This window comes from Sphaeramia orbicularis, chromosome 14, assembly GCF_902148855.1.
Source record: "Sphaeramia orbicularis chromosome 14, fSphaOr1.1, whole genome shotgun sequence".
Taxonomy (NCBI): domain Eukaryota; kingdom Metazoa; phylum Chordata; class Actinopteri; order Kurtiformes; family Apogonidae; genus Sphaeramia; species Sphaeramia orbicularis.
The window spans coordinates 34,555,847-34,574,763 of NC_043970.1; the positions used below are offsets into that span (position 1 = coordinate 34,555,847).

At 36.2% G+C, this 18,917-nt stretch overlaps 1 protein-coding gene across 2 annotated transcripts; it reads left to right on the top strand.

Moving 5' to 3' along the window:
- Positions 1-484: 484 nt before the first annotated feature.
- aldh3a2b (aldehyde dehydrogenase 3 family, member A2b) lies at positions 485-18,173 on the top strand. Of its 2 annotated transcripts, none has more exons than XM_030155022.1 (11): positions 485-601; positions 5,554-5,716; positions 6,645-6,876; positions 9,630-9,715; positions 10,361-10,569; positions 10,696-10,813; positions 12,106-12,247; positions 12,375-12,541; positions 13,553-13,652; positions 15,488-15,726; positions 18,085-18,173. In XM_030155022.1, exons 2-11 carry the CDS (start codon positions 5,555-5,557, stop codon positions 18,097-18,099), a joined length of 1,470 nt encoding a protein of 489 aa, XP_030010882.1. In that variant the 5' UTR covers positions 485-601; position 5,554; the 3' UTR covers positions 18,100-18,173. The 2 variants fall into 2 exon arrangements, with proteins under 2 accessions (XP_030010882.1, XP_030010883.1); XM_030155023.1 differs by having other exon boundaries at positions 486-604; positions 5,550-5,716.
- Positions 18,174-18,917: the final 744 nt, after the last annotated feature.

Consider the following 18,917-nt stretch of genomic DNA (forward strand, 5'->3'; position numbering starts at 1 on the left):
CTGTCATTATTTTCTCCATTTTTTATTTTTATTTTTTTGTCATTTCTAACTGCTTAAGATTATAAATAAATAAATAAATAAATAAATAAATAAATAACCATAATAAATATGCTATTAAGTTTTCAGTTTCATTTTCTACATACTGCTTAATTTCAGTTTTCTGCACAATTTTCTCCAATAGAACCATACTATTCTCTGTCATTAATTTCTCCATTTCTTATTTTTTGTCATTTCTAACTGCTTACTAATGATACGTTTACTGGCCTTCCTCCATTATTACATAACCCTAAACTATTAAATCCGACGGGCAGCCTGGTCCTTGAACGCCCCTCTCACCCCCAGGGCCCTACCCTTGTCTGTTCCCCCCATCTCCTGCGGGTCACAGCCGGACTTTGAGGTGCGGCTGAGACCGGTTTCTTAACCCGGAGACCGGCTCCTGACCCAGCCCAGGCCCCCGTGGGCAGCCTGGTCCGGCCTCCGTGGGGGTGTGACCTAACGGGGAAGGACGGCCGTGTTCCTCCGCCTCAGGATCAGTGCGCTGCTCTGCTTCCACCACCGAACACCGCATCTGTGAGAATAAACCCCGACGAAAACACATCAGGTAGGAACTGAGCTGAAGACCCAGACCTGCAGGACCCGGGTCTGGAAGGTTTTGCTGGACTCTTATTGTGGACTGTTTACTATGGACTGTTGGCTCAGAGAATGACACAGGGCGAGTAGCGGAAATGTGACTGTGGGACAAACTAAATAGAAATGTGTTTAGAAATAAAACAGTCAATCATCCTCCATTAGTAGTCCATTAGTAAAACCTGCAGCAGGATTATGATTATATATCTGTTTTATGTTTTGTTTTTTGTTTTTTTTAAATATACATAAAATGGCATATAAGTGTGGAATTAGAATAGTGGGAGGTGCTTAACATTCTTACTGTAAACACTGTGTCTGTGACTGTATTCCTGTTGAAGTCTAAAATTTGTTATACTGATGCACTTTGTCCTGTACCTTTAACTGTGGGCCAGTGTCTGTGCTGAAGTTTCCTGTTACACTCAAACACTATCCAGAGTTTTCTCTGCACAAAGAGCAGCACAGTTTGGCTGGAGGCTTATTCAGACTGCATCACCGTAGACCATCTGGGTGTGTGTTGAAGTGGTTCATGTAACAAAGCTTCCCCTGCTTTTATTACACTGCAGCATACCTGTGCAGGAATGAAAGGGGGATTTAAATCTTTTACATTAATGCAGTGGTTCCCAACGTTTTTTGGCTCGTGACCCCATTTTAACATCACAAATTTCTGGTGACCCCAGATATTCAAAACGGAGACTTCTTTTTTTTTTTTGCTAAAATTAATTTGTTTTTGATCATGTAATAGTTTGCGATAATATGTTGCAACTAAATGTTAATTTTACACGACATTTAGGTTATATAATATAAATTTTTATTAGTAAGTTTTAAGTTTTAATTATTTTTAATCTAATCTTTTTAATTTTTAATCTAATTTAATTTTAATTTCTTTTTTTTTATCAAGTGCTAGAAATTTCAGGCAATCCCATTTGAATTCCAGGTGACCCTACGTGGGGTCCTGACCCTAAGGTTAAAAAACAGTGTATTAACTGCTCCCAATCCCCTTTTTAAGTTGTGTGGTACAGTCTGTTCTTTCTCAAACTGATAAAATCTTGCACCACAAACATCTGAAACCAGTATTCAAGGGGTTAAACTGAAATGAGGAGGCATGAGGGTCTTATTTAGAGGCTCACCTGGGGTGTAGATCCACCAGCAGCACCAAAGTTTGCATTGGAATAATGTCAATCCTCTTACAGGGACACCTTGCCACTGTAGTATGTTTTTTTTGTTTTTTGTTTTTTTATCAATTACTAGAAATTTCAGGCGACCCCATTTGAATTCCAGGTGACCCCACGTTGGGTCACAACCCCAAGGTTGAAAAACACTGCATTAATGTAAGGTAAAACACGTATGTACCAAGAATGGGACTACTGTGTTATAACATTATAATATGCAAATGGACTCACCTGAGGGTATTTTTTTGTTTAATGTGGAGCCAGTTTCTTACAAATATTAGATTTAAAACAAGTCTAGGAACACTTTACTACTATTTACTCATTGTGTGAGTAACTTCCACTATTCACATTTACAGTCACAGAAAAAAATTATTAGATAATCAAAAGTCATCCAAAACAATGGTTATGCCACAGGTGCCAAACATGCAGCCCGGGGGCCAAATCCAGCCCACCAAAGGGTCCAATCCGGCCCGCGGGATGAATTTGTGAAATGCAAAAATTACACTGAAGATATTAAGAATCAACAGTGTCAAAATCATTTTAATTCAGGTTCCACATACAGACACATACAGTCTAATTAGATTTCAAGTGGGTCAGAACAGTAAAATATTATCATTGTAACCTATAAATAATGACAACCCCAAATTCTCTCTCTGTTTTTTAGGTGTAAAAAAGTAAAATTACATGAAAATGTTTACATTACCAAACTATACTTTTACAAAAATTTGAATAACCTGAACAAATATGAACAAACAGAAATGTCTTAAGAAAAGTAAATGCAATTTTATCAATATTCTGCCTGTTACTAAATGTTTTGTGTATTTGTAATTGTAATGTAAGTTGTAATGCACATGTGTAAATGATAAACTGATAAACTGAAACATAATCTTGTTAAAATTGCACCTTTTTTTCTTAAGACAATTCAAGTTGTTCATGTTATTCAGATTTTGAAGGAAACTCTGTAGTTGTAAACCTGATCATAATATAATTTTACTTTTTTTACTGTTATTATTTTACTGGTCCCACTTCAGATCAAATTGGGCTGAATGTGGCCCCTGAACTAAAATGAGTTTGACACCCCTGGGTTATGCAATCAAGTACTAACTCCTGTTTGTGTCATGTGACTAAAACAGACAGAAAAGAAAACATGGAATGCCTAAAAGCACTGTTTTTGTCAGTGCAATGCCATAGCTATTGATGTGAGAACTGAAGTGATTTTGGTTATAATCAAGAAAACATGGAAAATGGATAGATGTCAGCTTTTAAATTAAACTCTTATGAGCTATTTTTGTTGTTATCATATTTGCCCAAACAAATGTACCTTTAGTTGTACCAGGCATTAAAAGTGAACAAGAAACTGATGAAAACAAGGGTGGTCTAATAATTTTTTCCCCGACTGTATGTCAAATGCAGATTACAGGTGTTATATACAGTCCAGCCAAATAAAAAGTCCCTATACCTGGATGTAACTAAGCAAACAGTTCAGATCCTTCCATTTGGTAAATACTGCAGTGCAACAGGTTCTGTAACCTTAACTGATCAGTGAGTGAGTTCTCATTTCTTGGGGAAGCATGAAATTTGGATAATCCCAGGATTTAACAGTATCAGATTGTGACAGAGAGGTTCAGGGAGCATGAAGTGTCATTTTCACACATGGATTGGCCTCTACAGAGTCCAGACCTGAACCACGTTGACAGTCTTTGGGGTGTGATGAAGACTTTACACAGTGGTCCAACTCTCCATCAGTAATACAAGACCTTGGCAGAAACTTCAGCATTGTGTGGCTTAAAGGATGCCACAGTGCATCCGTCCTGCAGTCAGAGCTGAAGCAATTCAGTGAAATCTTACATGTGTAATATTTTTTTCTTTTTTTTTGCCAGGCAGTGTAATGTTGTAGTCACAGAATAACATTCACAATAAACGGTATCCTGTTGTAATTTTAAGGCCCCCTTTAAAACCCTTTCTAAACCCAAAAAAAGCACCTTTATTTTTGTAAATTTTACATCATATTTAACAAATTATGGTCAAATGCACACAGAGGTTAGAAATGTTTGCACCATTTTGTTGAACTGAAGCATCACATGGCACATTTCTTCTATAGACTTGTATTTAAGATTTTGTTGGAGCCAAAATACATTTCTGTTTGTTTATTTCTCTTTTTTATTTTGACCTTAATTTAATAATTGTTTAGTGGGTGTGGCTGTGGTGATCGCCACAAGTGCAATTCATCATGGGTGTTGGTATGGGTGTGGCAAGCTTACATATACCTGCTGTGTGAGGTGGGTGTGTGTGAGGACAGCCCCAGACAAATTTCAGACCATGAAACAAAGTAAATTAAGTTGGTCGGCATTTTCAGTGTTTTTTATGTTAAGGAGCCTATTTTGTTTATTTATAGAAAGTATATGGATCAACGATTGTGACCTATAATGAACAGGTGGACTTGATATCAGTGAATAAATGGATTTGCATATCCAAAGTCAAAGAAAACCAGCCGGACATTCGTTCATGCACGTGTCAAAAACTACAACAGGTTGAACCCTTCCACACCATAGTAGTAGCTAAAGGTAAAGCCACTACAGATTTATATGTGCACTGTAAGTCAGAATTATATAAAAGCCATTTCAAATGTTAATACTGCAGTATTTTATTGATACTGTTTCACCTCTACTTGAATGAATTTACTTGGTCTAATTTATAGAGTATTTCACCTCCTAAGACCCTGGAAATATCAGCAAAGTACAAGCTTTTTTTGTTTTTTATTAGATAAGTGCCTGTATTAGAAACATCATGATGCAACAGTTTTTTCAGATGTAGTTTTTAAAATTTTTATGGAATGTCCTTTGTGGTGGACAGTTTTCTTTTTTTTTTTTTTTTTTGTATAAAGTTGTGAAACTCTTGTCCACAAGTATGGACAGAAAACCCATATTTGGGTCTTAGGAGGTTAACATGTATATATTATACGTAAATAAAATGGGTCACAGTTTGTTATTTTTGAAAAGGGAAAAAGGTTTGGAAACACTAAATTTAATTTTATATTACGTATTTTTATTAAGTTGTTATTCTAGGTAAATAAAAACCAACCATATTATTGAAAATCCAAATTATTATTATAATTATTTTAATCCATAAAGACCCAAACAGCCACTGGCAGCCAAATCATCTACTGATGTAAAATGTTTAATAACTTCAGAACCATTAAACCTATCACCATGTTGAAATAATCAGTTTGTCATCTTTTCATGGTCATCAGATATGACCCATTTTGGACGTTCAGAGGCTCCGTAGTGAACATGTAAACACCAACATCTTCTACAACATTGTTTCACCAGTAAAACCCATGGAGTTGGATCAATGAAAGTGGATGGAGACACTTGGTTTAAGTTCAATTAATATGTTTGCTGAAAAAGTTACTTTATTCTTCAGTTTTCTCCATTTTTTAAATAATAACCTCCAACTTTTCATCTGAGTTTTTATGAACATCTACATGATCAGTGAATTAAATATAGGAAAATACATGATTTCCACTGAAAACTGCAAAGCACAGACAATTATATTACAATAGATGATGATAAATCACTTAAGGTTAAATATAGAGAAAAATATATTTGGGAAACGCCACAAAAGTAACACTGGGTCTTGATGGGTTAATAATTATTTTCTACTGTCCACTGATTTGTGTCTTAACTGCCTTAACATAGTTCAATGTCAAACCCTGTCAGGATAAAAATATCTGTTATTGTGATGTTTTTCTTTGCAGGATGTCTCGGGAACAGGAGGCAGTGGCTCGTGCCAGGAAAGCCTTTCAGACAGGCAGATCTAAACCTATTGAGTACCGCATCCAGCAGCTGAAGAACCTGCAGAGGATGTTCACTGAGAGACAAAAAGTCATCTCAGACGCCATGAAGAAAGACCTCAACAAGGTGAGGCTGAGATGTGGATGAAAGTTCAGTTTTTGGTTTGTTTTGTCCAAACCTTTAGACTTTTAGATTCTCACATTATAAAGAAACAGATGAAGTGTAACTGGGTCACCATTCTCCTAAAGCAGTGTTTTAAAGTTTGGTCAACAGGTTTAGTAAAGGAAATACAATCACAAAAAAGGAAATGATATTATGTTAACCCATAAAGACCAAACATCCACTGGTGACCAAAGGCATCGACTGATGTAAAATATTTTACAACTATTGATCCATTAATCCTATCAATACATATAAATAATTGGTGTAAAATGCAGTTTGTCATCTTTTCATGGTAATTAGATATGAAGCATTTGGACGTTCAGAGGCTCTGCAGTGAATGTAGAAACACTGTCATCTTCAACATTGATTCAACAGTAAAACCCACGGAGTTTGATAAATGACAGTGGATGAAGACACTTGTTTTTATGTTTAGTTATTGATATCACTTTTTCTTCAGTGTTCTCTGTTTTGAATTCACTCTGAGTTTTTACGAACATCTAAATTAAATATATAAAATTAAATAGATGAAAATACATAGTTTACAGTGAAAAATGCAAAATACAGAGGGTAATGATGTAATAAATGATTGTAAATCACTTATGAAAGTTGAAATGATGAGAAAAAATAATTAGGGAACTACCATAAAAGTAGCACTGGGTCTTTATGGGTTAAAAATAAAAGGTGAAAAGTAGCATCATACAGGTAAATTACTGTATGTTGTCACTGTATAATGTAACTGTATGTTGTAACTATGTGTTGTGCTGCCTCTTGGCCGGGACTCCCTTGGAAAAGAGGTTCTTAATCTCAATGGGATTTTCTTCCTGGTTAAATAAAGGTTAAATAAATAAATAAAAAATCAGTAAATACAAAATATGACTGAACTCATCCCCAGAGTGAGGTGGGGACCCAGCTCTATGAGACCATGGGTCTGGAGGGGGAGATCAACCTGGCCCTTAAGAAGGTGAAGGAGTGGGCGGCTCCTCGGCCTGTGGAGAAGAACCTGCTGACCCTCTCTGACACCGTCTACATCCAGCCGGAGCCGCTGGGGGTGGTGCTCATCATTGGGGCGTGGAACTACCCCTGGGCCGTCACTATCCAGCCGCTCATTGGCGCCATCGCTGCTGGTACTGTATAAGGATGTGGAACAAACAGATACAAGCGTGGATGTGTGGATGAGTGTGTGTTGTGGAGTCAGGGAACGTGCCGTGTGTCTGGATGAATGATGCAACGGGGGCAACAGTCACATTTTATCTGATTTCAGCTTCATTTTACCCTGTGATGAACTCAACACTGAAACACTGATTTCAGAACCACATAAGACACCACTTTAGACCCAGATGTAGAGGTTATTTAAAGGAGTGATATTTTGCTTTTTTAAATGAAATTACGCATTTTAAAACATTTCTCTGTGGTCCACATAAACTGTAAATGCTATGCTGGGGTCTGAATTCTTCATTAATTCAACTCCACAGATCCATCTTCAACCCTATTTCTGAGTAATGACACCAGAAAGGTTGTTTTGAGCGCTGGGCCTTTAAATTCAAATGAGCCACTTCAAACCCCACCCCCTCCAGGTTGTTGGTTGTTGGCTGGGCCCGTTCAACCAACAACTGAAAAATTTAGGTAATCAGCTCGAAGTTTGGACATATTTTCAGTTACTACAACTGCTGCTGCTGACAAACAATTATGGCATATTCTGGGAAATGTTCGTCGGAAGTCTTGACCTTATATGTGCAAATGTCATGACGTAACTAGTCATAGACGTAAAAAATTAAGAAGGAATTAAAACAGTTTGTAGAAATCCACTCGATTTTTGCCAAAATGAATATAAAGATAACTTGGCAGCACCTGGAGGGTTCAAATTCAAACTTTTGGAACTATTAGGGTCCAAATAGACAAATAAATGTACCAAAGACTAATAAAAGTGGGTTTAGTAAAATATGGCCTCTTTAAAACATTTTACAGGTGACAAATGAAAGGAAAAACCAACATAAAGTGGTAGTATAGTGTGTCATGTCATATGACCAGAGCAGCTTAAGTGAACCATGGCATTCATTTTATTTGTCCAAAAACGATATAAGAGCACATGATGCAGTTCTAACAAAAGATATTCCCTCCTTTAACATTTCCTACTTCACTAAAGCGTATATGGACTTTCTCCACTTCTACAAACTAGACAGCTTACGTATTAACCTTTGGGGAAACTACATAATACTACCTACTTCACTAAGAAACTCTTAAAACTTAATTCAGCTACTTGTAAGAGTATTAATAATATTCAGTTACAGCTGGTGTTGATCACAGGTTGATAAGTTGAAAACTGTCAGAAATCAGAGAAGCTTACTAATATTACATGGTATGACAACGCTTATGTAACTCTGATGAAGTGTTAAAACAAATGCACAGGTTAATGTTTCTTCTTTGTTCACATTTGCAAATCTTTCTCATTGTAAATGACTGAGTTTTTTTGGTTTTAGTCCTGTTATGTCTCCCAGTCTCATAATCATAACCACTCCAGTTCCTTTTTATTCCTGTATTACCCAATACAACCTGTCAGCTGTTTGTTAGTGGGTCAAAGGTCACTGTTAACTCGAGTAGAGGTCACAGAAGCAGCAGCAAACTTTATGCCTCAAATCTCGGCATATTTCCTATCAGTTTTAGTTCAAAGGACAAGGTTAGGCTCCGAGTGAATCACTCATATTCAAGATAAAGAGTGAACTCATGCATTATTTATCAGTGTTTCAATTTGTTCCCCTTCACAGGATCTATTCAGGGTGTTTTGGCTCAGCTCTGATCACTTTGTGCTGTAAATCTCCCTCAGTGAATGCTAAATGTTTAACTTAACACTGCAGTACTTTAACAAACACTATAAACACTTATTCAGTGCATGGATGTGTAGTTGTAGTTTTACATATGAGTACTTCTAGAGCTGCTGCATGTAGTTTTTTTTTTTTTTTTTTTTTTTTTACATGTGTTTTTCATTTGGATAAAGCATGTTTGGACTCAAACAATGGCTGGAGTGATTTCATTGAACTAAACCCTGTCCGGGTGAAGTAGATATGCAGGAGTTTGTACTTTGTGGACTTTATCCTTTGCTCTAGCATTATCAGATCTTACATACACTTTTATATCTGCCTTAGCAGGTCACAAGTCCTGGCCAAAGAGTGAAAAAAAAAAAAAAAAAAAAAAATTTAGGTCCAAAGGCAGCTCACCACAATATCATCAGATGTAATTATGTAAGTTTAACACGTATAAATATAAAAGCTATAATGTTAAAGCTTTTAAAACATTAAGATCCAAGAAGCTCTGTTGTTATCTGACAAAATACACAAATAGAAGACTGAGAAGACAATTCTACAGGCCAGGTTTAAAGACTGTTGTACATGGTTTATCCTCATATGCTCACATTCAAACTAGAAGAAACTTTATGTAATAGCAGAATGGAGAGAAAGATCATGTCTCATAAATGTGTAACTACTGTGAACATGACAATGCCACTAAAATCTGCTAACAAAGTATTTTTTGTGGATTTCTTATTTCATAACACACTATTGCCTTTTTATTGACTGATTTTATTATTTTACAGTTCAGTCTCATTTATTCACGACAAACTGATGATCTGCTTCCATCCTAACTAGTGACACTCATGAGTAAAAACAGGAAATAAACTGTTGATGGACAAAACATAAAACCATATAACTATCTATAATAAAACTGTTGAAAAAATAGGTAAAATTAAAGCAGACAGACATGAAATGAATGGACATTATATATAGATGTTGTTCAATTTAAAACCATTTTCACTAATTTTCCATCAATAAAAGTTAATAATTTTGTGTTTTGTAATATATGTTACTTTTGTCATTTTCTTGTCCAGGAAATGCAGCTGTGGTGAAACCGTCTGAGGTCTGTGTTCACACTGCAAAGGTTATGGAGAGTCTGCTGCCTTTGTATATCGACAAAGTAAGGATGGTTTTTGACTCAACATTATCCTAGGACCCTTGGAAATTAAAGATGACACGGGCATGTTTGGCTTAAATAACAGTGAATAGTTAAATGCACATGGAAGACTTTATAAGGTTTTTTTTGTGGGTAAAAAGCAACCTACCACACATTAAGTGATGAAGTTAATGTTGGAATTTTTTTTATTATTATTATTTCCAGAAATAGGAATAAAACAAAATAAGGAAGAGAAGTTGATTTTGTAATGTACAGGATCTTGTAACACACAAATAATCAGGATTCACTTCTTTTTTGCGAAGGATCTAAAGAGGCAAATAATGTGAAAATGTTTGACACATGCATTAAAGTACACACCTACCCTCTTTTGACCTGAAAACTGAATGATCTGACTCAGTTGTGTAGAAACACATTAAATGCTGGTGGTAGTATTTCTTAGTCAAATGTATAGGAATAAGCACTTTATGGGTAACAGTGGCTCAAAACACCACTTCCTGTTCCAAATCATGCAGAACTGTGCTAAACTGATGCTGATGTACAAGCAACATCTGATGGGAAGTAAGAGTTTAAACATGTGTCTAAAGGTCTTTAATGCAGCCAGTCTCATGGTACATGACTACAGTGATTCATCATGTCCTCTTTCATCAGGAGCTTTACCCAGTGGTGACCGGAGGCATCCCAGAGACCCAGGAGCTCCTGCGGCAGCGTTTCGATCATATCTTTTACACTGGAAACAGTGCGGTGGGCAAGGTGATTATGGAGGCCGCTGCCAAACACCTGACCCCCGTCACCCTGGAGCTGGGTGGCAAAAGTCCCTGCTACATTGACAAGAACTGTGACATAAGCATCGCCTGCAGGTGAAAGACATGCTTGAATTAGCTTCTTCTTTGTATTTCTCTTCTTCCTATTTCTTGTTCTAACTGTTCAGTCCCATATGTCATGTTTTGCTGATATTTTCCTCTTAACTTTTAATTACTTTGTAGGCGTGTAGCCTGGGGAAAGTACACAAACTGTGGTCAGACCTGCATTGCTCCTGACTACATCCTGTGTGATCCCAGCATCCAGGACCGGGTCATTGCAGAGGTCAAGAAGTCCATTCAGGTGTGTAGGACGAACAGCAAAGCCTTATTCCAAATACTCTGAAAGAGTGTGCTGGTTTTCTACAGACAGATTAATATTTTACAAGATAACTACACTACAAAAAAAGAAAAGTTGGGTGAGCTCAAAATTTATATATGTGGTGAAGGAGGACATGCAGGTAGTTGGTGTGAAACAAGAAGAAGCAAGAAACAGAGTCAGATGGAAGCTGTGGTGACCCCTACAGGGAGCAGCCAAAAGTAGTAGTACTGTATGTGGAAAAAATCCCCACATCTGTGTTATAAATTGGTAATTTAATAGTCTCCAGAGTTTGTGATATAAATCAAATCAAATTTTATTTATATAGCACCAAATCATAACAAAAGTTATCTCATGACACTTTACATATAGAGTTGGTCAAAACCATGCTCTAAGCCAATTTACAGAAACCCAACAGAATCCTCCAGGAGCAAATACTTGTGACTGGTGGCAGTGGTGAGGAAAAACAGACCCAGACTCCTGGAGGATGGCCATCTGCCTTGACCAGTTGGGGTTAAAGAGAGAGAGTAAAGGAGGAGAAAAGAGAGAGCGATAGAAATAGAAAGAGACTGGTGTAGAGGGGGAGAAGGGGGGAAGTAGGGAGAGATACATGGATGCAGTTGATGCACAGATAACTGAACTAGAACATCTATGGAACTATATAATAAACATTATAATAACTACATGGATAAGTGAGTGATGACGATGAAGGCAGGAGAGAGGCAGGACCACAGCAGCAGGTCCAGAGATGATCCAGGGAAACCTGTGATGATCCAGAGAGAACCTGTGAGGCGATAAAGCACAGAGATTGCAGGGAAGAAGTCAAGTCAGTAACATGTATTCACTGGGGCGTAAATAGAAGAGAAAATTAGGAGAGAAAAGGTCAGGGAGAAAGAGGAGCAGAGAGGAGGTCAGAGAGGAGGAGGAGCAGAGCAGAGCTCATTGTATCCAGATGAGTCTCCCAATATATCCCATATATTGTTTAGCAGTGCTGTGGCCTCCTGGTGGGTGTAACAGTTGACTTCATACACTGTGGGTCGACTAATGGGATCAAAGAGTGATGCTTTCAAACTACAGTCAAATGTGGTTAAGTTCTGTTTAATGTCTGTTATTACAGTGAATCTGTTTATTGTGACTCATCTATGTTCATGTTCATTCTTTCACCGTGAACGTGAAAGCATTGTTTGCTTCTTGGGTTTGTTTTGTATCCTTTGATTTAACAAGAATGGAGAAGTACAACAACAGCAGATTGTTAAGTAGATTGTAATATTTGGCAGGACTTCTACACAGACAACCCAAAGACCTGTCCCGACTACGGACGCATCATCAACCAGCGACACTTTAAGAGGATAATGGCCCTGATGGAAGACAGCACCATAGCTGTAGGCGGAGACAACGATGAGTCCGACTGCTACATAGGTAATACATCTACAAACTGTTCAATGTGCAACTGAAAAACCCTTTTGGATCCTTGGCATCAGATTTTGACATGATAACTGAGAGAAACACACTGCAAAATAACCAAATGTTTTTCTGTCTTGCTCAGCTCCCACAGTACTGCGAGATGTGAAGCCAGAGGCGAAGGTGATGCAGGAGGAGATATTCGGACCCCTGCTTCCCATCATACCTATCAGCAGCCTGGATGAAGCCATCAAGTTTATCAACAAAGGAGAAAAACCTCTGGCTCTTTATGTCTTCACACCAGATGACAAGGTTCTAACAGGAGTCACATAAAACCACACAAACATTAGTTTTTAGAAACACAACATACAGTTGTGGAAAAAATTACTAGGCCATCAAAAGTCATCAAAAACAATGGTTATGCAATCAAGTACTAACTCCTGTGTGTATCATGTGACTAAAGCAGACAGAAAAATTCTGAGATTTCATTAGTAATTCCATCCTTCATTTGTCTTTTAGTATTATCAGTAAAATGTACAGGATCTATTGTGACTGAATAATATCAGATAAAACTGTTTCTAGTCATAAATTATTGATACGATGCAGCAGTAATGTGCACATACAGTTGTGGAAAAAACTATTAGACCATCAAAAGACCATCCAAAACAATGGTTATGCAATTAAATACTAACTCCTGTGTGTATCATGTGACTAAAACAGGCAGAATAGAAAACATGGAATGCCTAAAAGCACTGTTTTTGTCAGTACAATGTCATAGATATTGATGTAACAACTGAAGTGATTTTGGTTATGTAGAAAACCATGGAAAATGGACAGATATCAGCTCTGAAATTAAACTCTTATGAGCTGTTTTTTATTGCTATCATTATATTTGTCCAAACAAATGTACCTTTAGTTGTACCAGGCATTAAAATGAACGAGAAACTGAAGAAAACAAGGGTGGTCTAATAATTATTTCCTCAAGTGTAGCTTATACTGTATATCGCACAATGTACATTTGCAGCCATGATGATGTAAATATGTAAATAATATTTAATTTTTAATTATAATTCTTTATTTATATACATATTTATATAAATACCAAATTTCTTATTTTTCTCTTTATATTTTCATGTTTTCAGTCATTTGTGTTTTTTTGTACTTGTCTTTTTTTCTGCACTTGCTTGTGGCATTTTTGCTGCTGCTAACTGTGAAATTATCCCACGGTGGGATTAATAATGTCTTATCTTATCTTATCTTATCTTATCTTATCTTACTGAAGTGCAGACCATGAACAGACCTTTATTTTCCTTTTCTCTAAAGATAATTAACAAAATGAAAAATGAGACGTCCAGTGGAGGACTTTTGGCCAACGACTGTCTGGTCCACTACTCTGTCAGCTCCCTGCCTTTTGGAGGAGTGGGTGAGTAAACACAGAGGCGTAATTAAACACTTGCAGGTAGAAATGAAGCATTTTACTCATGTATCCAGGTCAAACAGCTTCAGATCATTCACCTGTGCAGTCTGACTATAACTGGAAAGGTCACACCATGTTGGCTCCTCTGCCTTCATTCAATCTGCTTTATATTTTATTAGAGGTACTTGGTAACTCTGATCTTTTAACCAGATGCATCTTTGGCTCTGGTGGATCCTTCTGGTTTTGCTCTTGTTCAGAATTCTACTAAAACAAAAACTGTTGTGGTCAGTCACGGCGTGTTAATATCATACATGAACTGCTGGTTTGAAGCAGTAGTTTGCTCTTTTTTTCCATTACCATTTTGCTCATTTTTGGTGCCAGAAATAGCCGTATTTGTACAACAGGGTGTTATTTTACAGTTTTTTCTATGGAACCTGTTAGCCATAACTAGCCTTAACTAGACTGAAGCTGTCTGTCAGAAAAAAATATGTTCGAAAGGTGGTCCATCAGATCACTTATCAGAGGATCCAAATAAAAGAAATAAGATCAGAATGAGTCCTGGAAAGCAATTACACTAGTTTTGTTTGTTTGTTTGTTTGTTTGTTTGTGTTTTTTGTTTTTTTTTTTGTTTTTTTTGTTTTATCTGCCTGAGAGATTAAATGTGCAAAATCATACATACTTTAATTTGATGAATTAGAAAACACATGACAAAAGTGCTGGTTAGCTGATGTTTTCAATGTATATGATAAAGCATTTTTACACTCATATATATGTTGGTTTATGTACATTTATACAATAGATTTAGAAATCTTCCACAAGAAAGTGAATGTATTGTAATGTACAGACTGTTTTGAACTAGATCTGGTAGCTCTGAGACAAAAAATCCTTTTAAGTAGATCCCATTCTCTCATTAATCCTCAGAATTTCACATTTTGACCCAAGACTGTGTCTATGAAACTACAGCCAAGCAGCATTTTACACTTATTTTTTCTTTTTAGTGACTAGTGTTACTGAGGTTCCATTTTTAGAGAACCTAAAATATAAAGACGTTTTAACAAATGTACTTCTACCTTGATGTTAAGAGGTTTGATATGTGCAAATGCAGACATCCGAATCTGTTGGACCACACTAAAGTGTTAGGGTTAGGGTTAGTGTTACTAACCCTAACCCTAACCCAAATCTACCAGCTCCTAATCTCCTTTTAGTGTTTGTATATTTGTTCTCACTTTTTTGATATTATGGATGTTGAAATACATGTTTTATTGATATCAACATAAAATCAGTCATCGTTATGGTTGCACATTTAAAAAGGGAGCTCATCTTCATATGTGAAAAACATATTTGGAAATGGGTTTTCAGTTTTTATGCTTGTGCATAAAAAAAAAAAAAAAAAAAAAAAAAAAAAAAAAAAAAAAATTTACAGAATCTTTAGTCCCTGCTGCAACATCGCTTTGCCGTAGTAGGTGTTAAAGTCAAGAAAAGCTCAACCAGTGGTAAATATCAGCATCACTAGGACTTTTTTAACCTGTCCTGAGTCCAGTATAAGTGCACTGGTGCCACGAGTTGCTTAAATGTTTTGATCTAAGAGGGTTTTGAACCTTAGATCAATTCCCCCAATTGGTTGGATTTAATTATTCTATTACTGCATGGGTATTACCTGATGGGTGAGCAGGACAGAGGTTATACACAAACAAACAGTGATACAGACCCTGAAACAGAACCAAACAACAGACAAAAACAGAACAGTAACAACGACAATAAACAGTAACAACAGCAATACAAGAACAATCACTTATTCACAGTCCAATCCTTTGTCTCTGTGTGTGTGTTTTGTTGCCCAGGTAACAGTGGTATGGGTTGTTACCACGGCAGGTTTAGCTTCGACCAGCTCAGCCACCTCCGTAGTTGCCTCATCAAACAGCTGAAGATGGAGGGGGTGAACAACATGCGCTACCCCCCTCACACACCTAAGAAACTGGGCTGGGCGCGGTTCTTCATCCTGAACAGCGTGGACTTGGGCTGGGCGGGCCGCATGGCGCTGTTAGCCGTCCTGGCTGTGGTGGCTGCCGTTGTCATTCAGGTGAGTTATGGAGGGAGAAAGTGAAGCGATGAACTGTTGGGACACCTGAAACATTAAACACACTGATACTCCAGGTTTAGCTCTTATTTGGTTTGTTTTGGAATCATCAAGAAAACAACACTATTTACTCACATGACTCTGTAGACATGGTTTCAGTGGGTCCTTATTTAGTCTGTACATGTATAAAATCCAACTAGAAAAGTGGAAATGCACAACCTCATATTCTTGGAGGGAATTCAATTGGAAATGCTTGATTAGGTTTTTCATTGCTCCTAAACAAAAAGGCCACTGTTGCGGGGAGGAGCTTCAGTGCTGCAGACAGTGTGGAAGCCAAGATGCCAATCACTGGCACATATTCTGGGACTGCCCAAAAATAAAACAATTTTGGACGGATATACACAAAAATATAGAATATATACTTAATGTTACCTTACCTTTTGAATTTGCCACCTTAATTATGGGAAAAACTGAAATTTTAGTGAACAATGCCTACTTGTATAGAATTTTAATAACTGCTGGCAAAAAGGCTGTGACCAGGCACTGGCTCCAACCTGAACCACCTAATCTGGAAAAATGGGTAGATATTGTGAATGAAATTTACCAGATGGAAAGACTAACCTTCTCCCTTCGATTACAAATGAACAAATTTTCAAATCTATGGTCAAAGTGGATATTTTCTGTTTACACTTTCCAAACACAATCTGTTGGAACCTTAAATGTACAAGAAATGACAATATAATGACAATGTATCTGGAATTGTCCTGTTTTTTGTGTAATTAATTAATTCTACTTTTCATATTTTATTTATTTATTTTTCTTTTTTTCTTTAAAGAGAGGAGGTCAAAGTCTCTTGGTCTTTCGTATGTGTTTTCTTTATGTAACAATGCATCCATTGTACACTGTTCAATTGTTTTGTTTATTAACAAAAAAAAAAAAAAAAGAAAGAAAAATTGAAATGTTGAGAATGGAAAGATCGGTCACTGGTCACATACTTGTTACGTGACCACAATGTAATTTAAATGTATGTTGAACTTTTCTCAATATTTCTAAATAAAAATCTGAAAAAAAAAAAAAATTAAAAAATCCAACTAGAAAAGTGCAGACATTTTGCTTAAATGTAAATTTGACAGGATTTAGTAGTTGACTTGATTCAATTTTAAGCCAAACAATGTTGAGAATAATTAATTTGAAGCCCACTACAAAAAGTCAAACTTGGCTGTAAAGGCAAAAAGCGAATGCCTCAGCCAGTGTAGTGTATTTACATCAGCAGGAAGTTTGGTCCTAGCATGACTGATAGAGAAGTGGGTCTTAAATTGCTTCATAATGGTTTAAAATTTTGGATTACACTTGATGAAACCTGCTGAAACCCTAAATAAACAAATGTGTGTTTCATCATTACAGTGCAAACCTATTTTGCAATGTGTTATAGTTGTTTGTTTCACCTCCCTGTGGTGTGGTGTGGTCTCACTGCTCTGCTCCTCCTGGTGTGATACTTCCCTTTACATGAGATACAAGGAAAAATAGCCCAAAGCACCAATGGGCAGAAAGACCACAAATGACACACATTATATGAACAAAAGTAATGGGACACATTGAATTCAGGGGTGAAAACAATGACAAAAGTAATAATTTTATTTTGAGATATATATCATTGCAATGAACATTTGTTTCAACTTATTTACATTGTCATCTCAAATAACTGCATCTGTTTCAGAGTTTTTAACATACCTTTCTCAAGATTGTTTTTTTTTATCATCATAATAGATTTAAATGTTCTTCGTTTTAATCCCTGAAATACTTGTACATTTTGACCATCAATAATCATGTTAAAACAAGCAGTCAGCTGGTTTCTGTAGAAAAATCAGCTTTTGAATTCAAAAGAAACATTGATTTGACATTTATTATGATAATATATATTTATATATATATTTTTTAATGTGTCACAATATTTTTGTCCATCTGTAGTAACAGTAGTGGAATGTAACTAGTACTTTTACGGCAGTACTGTATTTAAGTTCAGTTCCAGCATACTTGTACTGACTTTATGGTACTTTTAATTGTATGCTACATGATCCTTGTTACTCTTTACATTAATAATATAAACTTTTGAAATGAGTCAGTCTGCATTAAGTGTACTTTCATTTGTCATACTTAAAGTTCAATTTGCTCATATTTTTTTATTATTAAATTCATAATTAAAGACTGTAATGGAGTATTTCTGTTAAATGATATTTATAGTTTTGTAAGTGACCAGTCGTCATCCACCTCTGCTTGTCAGTGTTTTGTTTGTGAACACAGAGGAGAAGAGATTTAAGTGTAACCACCTGTAACTGAATGATGTCTCCTCTCTGTTTCCAGAATTATCTTCTTTGAAGATGTCAAGAGAAGATGTAAAGTTCAGACTGAAGCTTAGGCAAGATCATCTCATCAGCAAAGTTTTGTATAAATCAAAGCGCCATCTGTTTTGGAACAATAAGGCAACAATACACTAGGTAATACACAGTGGCCTTCAATCATTTAACACATCATTAACAGTGTCAGACATTTCAGTTATGATTAATTTTTAATGAAGGTAATTATTTATTCCTTTGTATGACTCTTATATGTTATATGTGTGCGTTACACATGTTCCATTTTTACACTATAGGTTCATATCTTAGACACAGAAAACTTTATGCTCTGACTTTTGATGTTTGAGTGATTTTAATACAGTAACTACTAACTATTATGTATGAACTCTCAGTGAAGGACCTGAAGAGACCGCTGGTGTAATGTAACTATTTTGCATTAAGTCATGATGATACTACAGTTTTTATTATGAGTCCATTATATTTCAACAGTGAAGGAGCTATTAATGTCATATTCAGCCTGAAGGTAGCTGATAAATGTTTGTTATTGTTGTGCCAAGGTGCGTATCCCTTCTGAGAAGTGTTTCTCCTGGTCGCAGGAGCACAATTTTGACTTTTTATCTCATAATTAGGACTTACCATGGGGATATTTGTTTTTTTCAGTGGCTTCCAAACATAGGAAACGGTCTTCCATATCAGAAAAAAATCTCCATGGTAAGTCATAATTATGAGAAAAAAGTTGAAATGATGACATAAAAAGTTGAAATTATGAGGTAAAAAGTCATAATTATGGGGAAAAAAAGTTGAAATTATGACATAAAAAGTTAAAATTGTGACATAAAA

Coding starts and splice junctions, on each gene's coding strand:
- aldh3a2b (XM_030155022.1), top strand. CDS start 5,555: ATGTCTCGGGAACAGGAGGCAGTGGCTCGTGCCAGGAAAGCCTTTCAG. Junction 5,717..6,644: donor TGAAGAAAGACCTCAACAAG/GTGAGGCTGAGA, acceptor ACTCATCCCCAG/AGTGAGGTGGGGACCCAGCT. Junction 10,814..12,105: donor AGGTCAAGAAGTCCATTCAG/GTGTGTAGGACG, acceptor AATATTTGGCAG/GACTTCTACACAGACAACCC.